The following is a 14697-nucleotide window of genomic DNA, read 5'->3' as shown; positions in this document are numbered from 1 at the left end:
TAACCCTGGAGGCATCCAGGCTCTTCAGGCAAGAATGGAGTTGAAAGACCATTAGTCTTAGCAGATACTTGAGAGCTACACACTTTTAAAATTCATTTTGATTTACAGAACCACTGGAAAATGCTAAGACAAACCTTACCTTTCTTTGAACTGTTAAAAAGAAAGGAAAAAGCAACATCAGGAATAAAAAACAACATGAATATTCATTTGAAAATCTCTATATATAATTGGTCAAGTATCAATTAAAATATAAAATGTACACATCCTATGACCCAACAATTATACTTCTAGGAATTTATTCTACAGCAATATGGGTACAAGTCCATAGAAAGAGGTGTATCAAGATGTTTACTGCAAGACCCATTCTAATGGTAAAAATCAGAAATGATTAAATTATGTAGCATTCATATAACAAGATTCAGCAGAATAAGGTAGTGGGCTATATAATGAGATATTATCATGTAAAAAAAAGTATAGGTCAATATAAATAGTATGATTCCATTAAAAAATGTGTATGTGTGTACATATATATATGTACATATATAGTATACAAAATAGTCTACAAGGTTATACCTTTAGGTGTTAACAGCAGCTACCTCTGGGGATTAGGATACATTGGGGGTTGAGAGGAGGGTAACTACACTTTATTACTTTTTAAAACAGTAGCGTTATATGGAATTTTTGGTGTCTAATTTCAATATCACTTATAATTTTCCATTAAATATCACCCGATTAACTGTACTTTACCTGCTATTTACTTTCTAACCTAAATATACATACAAAACCCCAAATAACTCTCCTTCTATTAATCTGGCCTTTCTTAGACATCTCCATTCTATGACTAGAACTGCCTTATTATCTTTAAAGAGCTGACAATTGAAATTTTATATAATTCGATAGGAAAGATTTTGGTTTAAGAAAGTTTATTAAAGTTTAGGGAAAAGCTGAGTTTAGCTGCCTGAGCAAAGAGCTCAGGATGTTAATAGAATTCCTAGTTCTCCCAATTACTTAACAATAATAGCATCAGTCAATCTCACGGCGGGGGAGGCAGGGAGAGGATGAAATGTGGGGTGAGCACTACATCTGGCTCATGGCTGTGGGATGGGGGTGAGGAGGTGTTCTGTAACTGTTAGCCAGTATCACTGCAGTTTACATAATGCTTATTTATAAGAATGATTTAGATGGCCTTAATAACAGACTTTTATTAGTCTTGATATCCCTAATGTCTAACCAAGATGCTCAATAAATGTTTGTTGAATCAACAATTGGTATCTGCAATAAAATAATGGGGGCCTACTTCACGGGGTCCTATTGAGGATTAAACTGAGTTAATATTAATTAACTGCTTAGAACAGTGCCTGATACATACTAAATTGCATATAAAATGCCTTCTGCTTAGAGGTCTTCACTTCCTTTACTACAATATCAAAACCCAAAATTACTCTAAAATTTTTTGCTCTTATAATCCATTTGGCAGCAAAACCTGACCAGAATGATTTATAGTCTTTATTTATCACATATGGAGTGAACATTTTGTATCACTCTAGATTTTATTGGAGGTGCCATATATGTACCATATTATCTTTATGAAACCATAAAAATTCTGATTTCTGAAGTAAAATTGGCACTAAGGACTTTGTATAAGGGTCTAGGGACAAGTGTTATTATCTTTGAAAATATTACAATGTAGGGTTCAGGAACATAACTAGAAATATTTGGTTTCAAAGAAAATTGACCACAGGAAACATTAATATCTTTTATAAGGTGATATATGAACTTTTAAAATGCAGATTAAAACAAGATGACTAGGGAGGCTGAGGTAGGCAGATCACAAGGTCAGGAGATCGAGACCATCCTGGCCAATATGGTGAAACCTCATCTCTACTAAAATACAAAAAATTAGCCAGGCATGGTGATGCATGCCTGTAGTCCTAGCTACTTGAGAAGCTGAGGCAGGGGAATTGCTTGAACCTGGGTGACGGAGGTTGTAGTGAGTCGAGATTGCACCACTGCACTCCAGCCTGGGCAACAGAGCGAGACTCATTCTCAAAAACAAAACAGAACAAAACAAAAAAACAAAAAAAACCCCAAGATGACTAATCAGCCTTTAGTAAGTTAAATATATGTCCTCTAGCCTGCATTTACTCCAGTTATTTCTTCCATTCTTACACTGGAAAAGTGTAAGAATCTTATTCCCAGTCAAGGATAATTCTGTTCCTTCCTGCTGCCTTCTCAGAGACCTCGCCCTGAAAGTTAGTACCTCTTTCTTAGATTTTCAGCTTCTCCCTCTCCACCAGCTCTAATCATGAATATATTTACACATGCTTAAGTCTCCTCCATCATAAGTATTCATCAAAACAAAGTCTACACATCCAAACTTATCCTTCTTCTTCTTGAAACACTGCATACAATCCACTGTATCGTTTTCTATTTTTTTTTTCTATTCTTCAATCCATGAAAAGTTGGCTTTCACCCTCATCAGTGAAACTGCCCATCAGGTTCACCAACAATATTTAGGGAACCTTTCATGACGGTACTTGACCTCCTTGCAGGAGCAGGCGCTATTTATCACGCCTCCCTCCTTAGGCTTAGGATTCTATGTAGGTCCTTTGGCCAAACTCTACACTCTCCTTGGATGTTCACATTTACTCCCATGATGTCAGTTATTATTCATTGACTGATAGTTTCTGGATCTACATCCCACAACCCATCTCTCTCTCTCTTGAACTTCAGACACAACTTACTAAACAACTCCATCTAAATGTCCCTCGGGTGGCCAAACTCAGGCTGAAACGGAATTTACCTTCGCTCCCAAACCCGTACACCTAACTCCTCCTGGGATCCTCATGCAGTGAATGGCACCACACCAACATCCAGCCAACTGTCAAAAGGCCTAGGAGTCATTTACAACTCCTCCCTCTCCTTCACCTTTTTAATAGTATCAGTCATCGAGTCCTGCCAATTCAACTTCCTAAATGTCCCTAGAATCTATCTCCACAATCACCTCTATTTCAAGCCACAGTCATTTCTAGCTTAGGTTACTACTTCAAATCTTTTACAGAGTTCTGCCTCTCATCTTGACCTCAGTGAATCCCCTTTCTTTCTTTTTTCTTTTTTTTTTTTTTTTGAGACAAGGTCTCCTTCTATTGCCCAGGTTGGAGAGCAGTGGTGCAATCACAGCTCACTGCAGCCTCCACCTCCCTGGCTGAAGCGATACTCCCATCTCACCCTCTTGAGTAGCTGGGACTACAGGCGTGTGCCACCACACCCAGCTAGTTTTTAAAAACTTTTTAGAGTGACAGGGTCTTGCCATATTGCCTAGGCTGGTCTCAGACTCCTGAGCTCAAGTGATCCTCCTGCTTTGGCCTCCCAAAGTGCTGGGATTACAGGCGTGAGGTACCATGTCTGGCCAAATGCATTTTCAAAAGTGCAACCAGACAGGTCTTTCTTCCCTCAAATGTGATCTTGTCTCTCCCTTCTTAAAACCCTCAAAAGCTTCAAAATGTCCTCAAAACAAAGTCTACACTCATTCATACAGCCTTAAACTCTATATTCTATCAAACAATCAACAACTATTTCTTGAATGCCTGCTATGTGCTAGGCATGGTCTGGAATCTGAGGATACAGCAGTGAGCCAGACAAAGCTTCAGACATCAAGGAGCTCATGGCCCAGTGGGAAATACACATAAATAAATAAACAAAAATATTCCAGATTCTAATAAGTGTTATAGAGGTTGGGTAGAGAGTGTGCTGTGTCAGTCGGGGCATTCAGGTGATATTTTAGTAGAGACGTTTGAACGTTCCAGCCAAATATACATCTAGCACACTCCTACTAACCTCAGTTCTCAGCTGAGACCTCCCTTGGGAAGTTTCCTGGTGCCTTGAGTCTGGGTTGGCAGCAACTCCCACATGCTCTACAGCACCGCGTGCTTACCCTGCACATTCACCACCCAGGGTGCTAATGTCCATTATTGGTCTGATTACTCCCCAACAGGGACAGGACATCTTTTGCCTGGTTACGTCCCTAGTACATGGTGCACAGTGCTTGCCATGCTTGAGTTGCTCAATATCCACTTCCTGAATGGCAGATTAATTAATATCATTAAATAATTCTCCTGGTCAGAAGGCCTCGCTATTTATTTATTTATTTATTTATTTATTTATTTATTTATTGAGACAGAGTCTCACTCTGTTTCCCAGGCTGGAGTGCACTGGTGTGATCTCGGCTCACTGCCACCTCCACCTCCTGGGTTCAAGCGATTCTCCCGCCTCAGCCTTCCAAACAGCTGGGACTACAGGCACACGCCACCATGTCCAGCTAATTTTTGTATTTTTAGTGGAGATGGGATTTTGCTATGTTGGTCAAGCTGGTCTTGATCTCAGGCGATCTACCCGCCTTAGCCTCCCAAAGTGCTGGGATTACAGGCCTGAACCACGGTGCCCTGCCAGCCTCAATAATTTTGAAGAGGGGAATATAATTGTCCTTTGAAGAGGTGCATTGGCTGCCTGAAATAAGAAAAGTCTACATAAAACATTTTATTCATTATTTCTATTTGTTTTATTACTGCTAATATGAAAACCAAAGCATAAAACTCAACATCTGGATAATTAATCACGTCTTTCAGTTTATGCTTCTCTGCTGTTTTTTAATTCCCAGGCTCCATAAAAATATGTAGGCTTTTCCTACGGGAAATTTTCAAATATGAAGTCACAGAATTCTTAAATAAAACCTAATGATTCTTTAACTGTGTTAAGAATACAACTTCTAATGAAAGTTAATAAATGCATAAATGCACAGTCATCTTCCTTTTGATGTTACAGATTTCTGTACTCAGAGTGGTTAAGTCCTAAGGCCTTTTATTCATTTTTAATTCTAAACTCAAAATTGAATGTAAGGCCAGGCATGGTGGCTCATGCCTGTAATCCGAGTACTTTGGGAGGCTGAGATGGGAGGATTTCTTTAGGCCAGGAGTTTGAGACCAGCCTGGGCAACACAGTGAGACTCCACCTCTACAAAAAAATTAAAAAATTAGCTAAGTGTGGTGGCATGTGCCTGTAGTCGCAGCTACTTGGGAAGCGGAGGCAGGAGGATTGTCTGAGCCCAGGGGTGAGCCATGATTGTACCACTGCACTCCAGCCTGAGTAACAGTAAAACCCATCTCAAAAAAAAAAAAAAAAAAGAAAAAAAAAAAAAGAAAAAAGATTGAATATAAGAATGAAAAACATGATGCCATATGCCAAATGACTGACTGCTAAGGGATTACATCTGCCACAAATGATTCTTCGTGTTATATGACTCAGCTTGTCAACTTCTCTAAGGTAACAACCAGAAGATTTTTCTGAGATCATACAATATTTTCCAGTTAAAGTCAAAGACAAGCCACCCCTATGCACTATCTATATTAAAAAATCAATAATTTCTTCCCCTAAGGCACTGGGAAGGCTTCCAATCAAGCAAATGTCATAGCAGAACTGTACTTTTGGTCCTATAATTCTCCACCACCCAGCTTAAAAGCAACACTTCCAATATGATGGTTTCCATATTAAAGTTGTCTGGAAAACTGAAGAGATGGAAGAGAAATAAAAGTAAATAAGGAAGATGACGGATCATATCATTCCTCTAAGAATAATCAAGCATTTCGTGAAACCAGTGCATTACATTTCCACAAATCTCAGTAAATACTGGATTTTTATAAACCTGGCATCCATATTTCCTATTTAATGTCAGCTTGTCAGGGTAGCACAGCATATTGATTAGACTATAGTTGATACAGAATATCAAATACAACTCTGTATCCCTAGTCAAAAAGTTGTAGTCAGAACTTCTCATTATGGTTTTAGTGAGATGAAATGAGCGAACCTATTTACATATTCTCCTTTATCTCCTATTAAGGCAATATTTCTAGGTTCGTGGAGTTAGTCTATTTGTTTTTATCTCTTCAGTTCTGTTATTCTGCTTCTAGTTTATTGAACTTTGATGACAGATACTTCACATCCTATATCCTTCTCTGAAATGAGAGTTAATAGCTTTGCCTGAGTAACAGAAATCTTTAAAAGCAAATATAGATGAGCAGATCTGTGGATGAGACTGAGAAAAAACTGCTTAGAACTTAATGGAAATAGGTAAAGCAATTGTCTAGGATTTATCTGAACAGTGATGAATAAAAACAAGAGAAACTAAAAAGATATGTTAAAGAAAATAATTTTAAAAAGTCACTTACCCTTAGTTCTTCCTTCGTATTGAAACTATCAAGAAGCTGTTGATAATGTCTATCAGTCATTTGTCGTAATAGGGACAGGAGACAAGCAACAAACTCCCCCTAAGTTAAAAAAAAAAAAAAAAGCATATTTTTTTCTTTTAGTAAGGACATAAAAGAACATCAGTAACTTACACTGAACTGTCCTCAAAGAGAATACGTTAAAATGAAATCACTATGATCCAAACTTGCCCTGTGAAGTCTTCCTAATCTAAATTACCCAAAATGTCACAGCCAAAACTTCTCCCTGTGATGATTACCATTTATTTACCTGGTATTCACAAATTTATAATTTTAGAGATGATTTTTTTTTTTTTTTAACTTGGGTGGAAGCTTTTCACTTGGGAACTAACTTCACACATTTAAAGAAGGTAAGGCACTGAGGGTGATGATCATTTACTGAGCATTTAAAATGTCTGCACTAATTATATCATTTAAGTTTCATATCAGCACTATGAGGTAGGGGGTATAATACCTTTTTGAAGAAGGTAAAATGTAGTTTCTGATGTGCTTAATGACTTGCCCCAAGTCACTCAGCTAGAAAGTAGCAGAGCTGGAGTTATGCCCAATCTTTCTGCCTCCAAAGCCCTTCCTGTAGCTTCATGCTCCATTTTTGAATTCATATGACCTCCTCCAACTCATCAGAGAGTTGATCTGCTGACTCACAGGGTATAATGAAAGCCATACTTTGCATAATGTTCATTTCAATCTCCTTTTAAAAAATAGTGTTATTCAGATGTCTTGGAGGACTGAAAATAATTTTTTTAATTGGCCATTCTTTTTGTGCTTGGGCTGTATGTGATTTATAACCACAAATTCTAATTCTTAAAAATTAACAATAAAAAAGTAAACATAGCATCCATAGATTTGAAGACCTACATAAAATTGCTATCACTTGCATTTTTGAATGAACTTCTAATTTAAAATGCTTGCATTTCCAATGCAACCTTTTTTGCTCAGCCAAGAATTTATCTACTTTTAAACAGAGTAATAACATTTAAAACAAAACAAATACAATAGGAGAGGCAATTACTGGTAACTAACTGTATATTTACAGAAGTGCAATTTAATTGGGAACTGGTTTCTTAGATTTTACATGGAAATGACTACAGACTTTATAAGCAGAGACTAAAATCCCTGAGAAGTGGAAATTTTCAACAGAGGCAGCTGGGTCAGGAAAGTTCAATGTATCCTCGCCCACTGCCATGGGAGAACCAAGGAAGGTATAATACTTAAAGACCATGTCAGGGTAACCAGGTACTCAGGCTAGATCTTTGTTTGCAGATAATCATTTGCAACACACGGGTATGACAAATAATTGTCTGTTACATTTTTTAGGGTAAATATTCAAGAAACTAACCAGTGTGGAAAAAACACCCTTCAAGCTCAACATACACTTTGTTAATGAACATGGAAATCCTTGATATTTAACAAAAGAAATAAAAAGTTTAAAGGCAACATTACTTTTTGTGTATGTGTGTAAGGAAGTAACCCAACCCAACACTAGGAAAAGAATGATCTGGAAAGATTGAGAGAACAGTGCCTGGTGCTCACACACAGGACTGGGAATAACAGTGCGTTTTTTTTTTTTTTTTTTTTTAAACCAGCCAGACTGGAAAAAGCTCACAATTAATAAGGCATCAGTTAGAGTACCAAAAAGAGTGTTTCCTTAGTACTGGGAAAAATTACTCCTAGAGTAATGCTGTTCTGGTCCTACCTCACAAATTTCAAAAGCAAGACCTAAAATGATCAAACAGTTTCCAATAAATTTAACCTCATTCTATACCAAAGCTCAAATATATTTTTTAGAAATTAAAAAAATCCACCTCTCGACAATGTAAAATTCACAATGTCTGGCATGCAATGAAAAATTGCCAGGTGGGTCAAGAAGAAGGAAAAAATGATGTAAATGAGGAGAAAAAGTAATATATCAATAGAAACAGATCCAGAAATGACACAGATAATAGAATTACCAGACAAGAACATTAACATAGTTATATTACTGTATTCTAATTATTCAGGACGCTAGAGGAAAGACTGAATGTATTAATTTAGAGACATGGCAGACATAAAAAGAGCCCAAATTAAACTTCTAGAGATGAAGGCTACAATTTGTGAGATGAATATTCACTGAATGGATCGAGTGGCAGATTAGACACTGCAGAAGAAAAAATTATTGAACTTGAAAGGGAGAGCAGTAGAAATTCTCCAAAACAAAGCATAGACAGAAAAAACTGAAATAGATAGAAAAACAGAAAAAAGCATCAGCAAACTGTAGGACAACTTCAAGTAGTGGAATATCTATGTAACTGTAATCTCAAAGAAAAGGAAGAGACAGAAAAAATAATTGAAGAAATGAGAAGAAAACCTTTTCAAACTCTTTGAAAATTATAAACCTATATATCAAAGAATCTCTACAAACCCCAAGCACAAGAAACAAGAAGAAAATTACACCAAGGCACATCATAATCAAATTGCTTATAGCCAGTGGTAGAGAAAATCTTAAAACACTATTCAGAAAAAAAAGGGCACATGACATAGAGAAGAACAAAGACAAAGATGAGAAAATATTTCTCTTGAAAGAATACAAACTGAAAGACAATGGAGCAACAGCTTCAGAGAACTAAAAGGAAAAAAAAATAACCCAAAAACTATTAACCAAGAAAAATATCTTCCAAATATAAAATATAAAAATATCTTCCAAAAGCAAAGACAAAATAAAGACTTTTCAAACCTCCAAAAGCTTATTCACCACCCCTACTCCACATTGTACTGAAGGTTTTAGTTCAATAAAGCAAGAAAAGGCAATCAGGAATACAGCTTTGAAAGCTATGAAATTGATAAAGAGCTACTAGAACTAACTGAGTTTATTTACATTCCAGAATATAAGATCAATATACAAGAATCAATTTTACTTCTACACACTAAAAATGAACAATCTGAAATTGAAATTTAAAATATCATTAAAATATGAAATAATTACTGATATATACGACAAAAGATGTGTAAAATCTGCACACTGAAGGCTGCAAAACGCTGAGGGGTGGAGTTAAGACTTTAAAAAAATGAAGAGATTACATGTTAATATTAGGATTGGGTAATGCAATATCGTTAAGATGTCAATTCTGGCTGGGCGTGGTGGCTCACGCCTGTAATCCTTTGGGAGGCTGAGGCGGGTGAATCACCTGAAGTCAGGAGTTTGAGACCAACCTCGCCAACATGGTGAAACCCGAGCTCTACTAAAAATACAAAATTAGCTGGGCATAGTGGCGCATGCCTGTAATCCTAGCTACTCAGGAGGCTGAGGCAGGAGAATTGTTTGAACCCAGGAGGTGGAGGTTGCAGTGAGCCGAGATTGCACCACTGCATTCCAGCCTGGGTGACACGAGTGAAACTCCATCTCAAAAAAAAAAAAAAAGTCAATTATCCCCAAATCGATATATAGATTCAATGCAATCCCACTAATTATCCTAGCATAGCTCTGGGGGTTAGAAATTGAAACGCTGATCTGACTTTCAAATCCATAAGGAAGTGAAAAGGATCTAAAATAGTCAAAACAACTTTGAAAAAGAAAAGTAAAGTCGGAAGACTTACACTTCCTGACTTTAAGATTTATTATAAAACATGAGAATCAAGAGAGTATGTTATTGGTGTCAAAACAGAAAAACAGGTAAATGGAACACAACAGCCAACCCTAGGAACAACTCAAATGTCTACCAAGAGGTGAATGAATGAACAAATTGCAGTATAGCCATACAATGGAATACTAGTCAGCAATAAGAAGGAATAAACTATTGATATACAAAAGAATAAGGATGAAACTCAAATATATTGTGTGTGAAGACAGAATTCCCTGACCCAACGCCCCCCGCAAAAAACTATGTATTATATGATTAATAATAATAACTATGTACCACATGATTCCATTCATATCAAATTCTAAAAAATGCAAAGTTATGTACGGTAACAGATAAGTTACTATAAAAAGCAGGTCAGTAGTTGCTTGGGGATGAGGTAGCATGGAGAAGCAAAAGAGAGGCAATTGAGCGGGGCACAAGGAAGCTTTTGAAAGTGATGAACATATTTGCTATCTTGATTGTGGTGATGGTTCATAGGAATATACATACGTCAAAACTAAAATTGTATATTTCAAACAGGTGTCATTTGTTTTATGTCAATTATACCTCAATAAAATAAAAAAGACATGTGACAACACTATGATTTATGGAATGGCACTATGTGTAAGTTACCATACTTTGACTATACTATTGAGTTCATTCCTTATTTGGGCTTTGTTGGGGAGACACAATCAACTTCACTTTAAAGAAAAGATAATTATTGGGCCGGGCGCGGTGGCTCAAGCCTGTAATCCCAGCACTTTGGGAGGCCGAGACGGGCGGATCACGAGGTCAGGAGAACGAGACCATCCTGGCTAACACGGTGAAACCCCGTCTCTACTAAAAAATACAAAAAAAAACTAGCCGGCCGAGGTGGCGGGCGCCTGTAGTCCCAGCTACTTGGGAGGCTGAGGCAGGAGAATGGCGTAAACCCGGGAGGCGGAGCTTGCAGTGAGCTGAGATCCGGCCACTGCACTCCAGCCCGGGCGACAGAGCGAGACTCCGTCTCAAAAAAAAAAAAAAAAAAAAAAAGAAAAGATAATTATCTCTTAAGGTTCAGAAATTTACCCCAGGTTCCACAGCTTGAGAATTGTGAGACTGGGGATGTGAACTCAGGTATCTCTGGTTCTAGAAGTCGGAACTCAGTGACTCATCTATTTCTGCTCAGACTATTTGATTGTATAGAGAAAATACACCTGATTTTTTTGGTTATAATTAAAATATTAGTAAGTATACTGGAATCCATCAGTTGATAACTAAGGTTCATACTTTTTTACCTTTCTCTTAATACGCCTTGACTTAAAAATGCAAATCTAGTTAGCAGAAACCCATTCATCTCTTTTCCATCTCTTAGGTTTTCCATATCATATTCACATTGTCTCCAATACAGCTACTAGATTAATTTTCCTAAGACATTTACTTCAACACACAATCCTGTGAATAGTGAAATATGCTAAAGTGGGAAAAATGACACATTATTTGTTGTAAATTTAGTAATAAGAAATAGTATGCAATAATGAATAGACTTTCATCTTAAGTCTTTACAGTCAGTATACATAGGGGAACAACCTGTTTGAATCCAGATTTATGATTTTATTTGTCATATCTGACTTAGGCCCATTTCAATAACTTATAATCATGACATATAATCCCTGAGGCACTTAGGATGATTATTGTCAATCCCAACATCTACTCTACAATGTCATTTATTCACTTATGCTGTTTAGGAACTCCAACCACATTCAACTCTGTTAGGAGGCCTACATGTCCAATTACTAATGTATATTTTATCCATAATGTAATTTTTTTGCTCTATTTTTTAAATTTAAATTTTAATTAATTTTTTAATTTTTTTATTTCCATAGGTTTTTGGGGGACAGGCGGTATTTGGTTACATGACTAAGTTTTTTAGTGGTGACGTCCAATTACTAATGTATATTTTATCCATAATGTAATTTTCTTTGTTTAAGATATTTTAAGAATGTATCGATATGAAAATCCTAGATCCATAATTTGTTAAAAAGAAATAAAAAGCCATCAGTGGCCAAGATGTACTTAGCTGCAGTGTAATACTTTCTTATATATAAATCACCTTGAAAACTCTGTAGTCCTCAGTGGCCATTTTATGTATAGATTGAGTATAATGAGAATTTCTATAAATGATTTTGTATAGCACGGGTATTGGAGGGCTACAACTGTCTTCATGAAAGCTATTATATACATACATTATTTTTTCCACATATTTCTTATAGAATTAACCCAGACCCATTTCCATACCCCAATCACAAACCGACAACACATGAAATTTTTAGATGAACACATCAGAGTAGCTGTCTTAGACCTGGCCTATGCCCAGAAGAATCACTTGCTCCATAAATGGTACTTAACAGAGTTATGAACAAGTAAGCATTTATAATTGTAAGGAACTCTGGAGCTCCATCAGTTGAGAATGCAAGGCAAGTGGTCATTTGTACTGCTTTATAAAATCTGCTTCTACCTATAATTAGACTGTTGAAAGGAATTTATCACAATGGTGCTTTTTTTTTTTTCTCGCTAGAGAAAGCATTTTAAAGTTCAAAAAACAGTTGGTGGGAAAACAAAAAGTACAATCCTTTTAAATTGTAAAAATAAGGCCTCTGTTATCTGGAACTATGATACAGCAGAAGCCAGTGCTCACGCTGGTGTGGCTGGGAGGCAGGGTAACAATCATGGTGCTTACAGAACACTGGAAGAATTCATCACGGCACACTGTGGGATCTGTGTTTACTTACAGTGTGTCTACCTGTCATGGGCACTTTTCCATATGTGTCTGCACAGAATGAAAAGGTGCTCAATGTAGAACTGTCATGTAAAGACTCCCTATTCAGAAAGCCTGTTCTCTGTGAGAAAATGATAAAGAAATTCAACAGATCTTCAGTCTCCAGAGAATGGATTTTGTGAAAGACCAAGGCATATTTCTCGCCATAGAATTATTATAACAACAACAATACATCAAGCACGTCTGCAACAATCATGGTATGACTGTGACTGCTGCTGCTACCATAATGACTAATGGCCAGCATTGATCGAGTTAGCAGACCAGATACTGTTTAAACACCTTTACAGATCTGAGGAATCCTCACACTAACTTTGAGATAAGTACAACTATTTTCTCTGATTTACTTATTTATTTATGAGACACGGTCTCGCTCTGTCACCCAGGCTGGAGTGCAGTGGTGTGATCTTGGCTCACTACAACCGCCACCTCCTGGGTTCAAGCCGTTTTTGTGCCTCAGTCTCCCAAGTAGCTGGAATTACAGGTACCTACCAACATGCCTGGCTAATTTTTTTGTATTTTTAGTAGGGGTTTCAACAAGTTGGCCAGGCGGGTCTTGAACCCCTGTCTCAAGCAATAGTCCGCCTTGGCCTCCCAAAGTGCCGGGATTATAGGCGTGAGACACCACACTCAGCCTATTTTCTCTGTTTTAAAGACAAAGAAACAGAGGCTTAGAGACATTAATAACTTGACCAACATCAGAGTCAGTGCAATGGCAGAGAAGAAATCAAGCTAGGTCTGTCCAAGTATTCTTAAAAAAAAAAAAAAAAAAAGTCTTAAAGCATAAAAGCAAAGATGTCAAATAATTTATGTGTGTGTTTCATGGAAAATTTCACCCCACATACCTTGAGAGTTTGGTTTCTTACACAGCAAGGTGTACCACAGAGCCATGCAGGAAGGATTCTCCTCATGTGATTTTCTTATAATTTAGTACATGGGACAATCACTCTGCCTGCCCTACCCCACCTCCACCCACAGACCTGATTCACTGACTTCCTGAAGTCTCCTAATTAGCATTGGTTATTACACCATATGACCTGAAGACCACATGTATGCCATAGAGATTTGATGCACAACAACCTGGTACACTCTGCACGTCGATAGAAAGCAGTTTAACAAATGTTTTAGCTTTTGATCTCAGGCAATCTTTAACCATGTCCAGCATTTGCTATGATTTTGTTTGCTGTGCCATTATAACTTTTGAACTATGTAAGAGTTATATTGCCAGGAAACAATTAAAATGTTACCATCAAAACCATAATGAAAGAGACATCCTTCCTCTTCCAGGTTGAAAGTATAGAGACACTTCTCCCCTATTCCTCCTGCTAAGTACAACTAAAAACCTGAATATCAAATACAAAACAAACAGAAAAAGACTCTGACAGGAGGGGAGAGAGGGCAGACTGGCCAAGAACCTTGGGACCTGAGGAAGGGCATGGTGTAGATTTTTGGGTTTTCTTTTTTGCCTCATATATTTCAAACACGCGGCTGAAGAGGCCAGCAACTGTGAAAGACCAATAGTTGGCAGACCAAAGAAAAAGTCCCAACAAAACCTTATTTCTCCAGCCAAAGGACTAGGAAAGAGCAGCCCTGCAGGGCAATACTTTTAGCCACAACTGCTCTATTCTAGCTGAACACCACGGAAAACTTTGGCCTCAGTCACCCGTTCACCGCAAAGGCTGAGTGAGGAGCCTAGACTTCCATCCTCATGAGGATGTAGTGAGGTGCCCCAACATCTCTCCTAGAGTGGAGCCAGAGAAGGTCAAAAAGGGAGCAGGTACTTTCATACCCATGGGTCATGAAAACAACGGGAGCAACCTGGACTTCCACCCACAACTGGCAGTAACAAGTCACAATTTTTCCCTCCCTACTGAGGTGGTGTCACAGAGGCCTAGTAGAGAGTCAGGATGGCTACTATGGCCCAGCAGTAACAAAGCCACTCCCACCACTTTGTCAGTAGAGACCACATGCAGAGCCAGAACTTCCACCTCAACCAGCAGTAACAAGA

The 14697-nt window shown here is 37.6% G+C and overlaps 1 protein-coding gene across 7 annotated transcripts in view; it reads right to left on the bottom strand.

Annotated features, from left to right (window-relative positions):
• The window catches only part of LOC105475271 (dedicator of cytokinesis 4), a 474119-nt gene that overhangs the window by 104241 nt on the left and 355181 nt on the right, over positions 1-14697 (bottom strand). For all 7 annotated transcript variants that reach the window (XM_011730368.3, XM_011730372.3, XM_011730365.3 and 4 more), the window contains exon 26: positions 6222-6320. In XM_011730368.3, coding sequence (XP_011728670.2) covers positions 6222-6320 — 99 coding nt within the window. The remainder of the gene's footprint in view (positions 1-6221; positions 6321-14697) is intronic.

Source organism: Macaca nemestrina, chromosome 4 (genome assembly GCF_043159975.1).
Source record: "Macaca nemestrina isolate mMacNem1 chromosome 4, mMacNem.hap1, whole genome shotgun sequence".
NCBI classification, from domain to species: domain Eukaryota; kingdom Metazoa; phylum Chordata; class Mammalia; order Primates; family Cercopithecidae; genus Macaca; species Macaca nemestrina.
The sequence above is the reverse complement of the archived record's forward strand: the minus strand, read 5'-3'. Positions and strand labels throughout refer to the sequence as shown.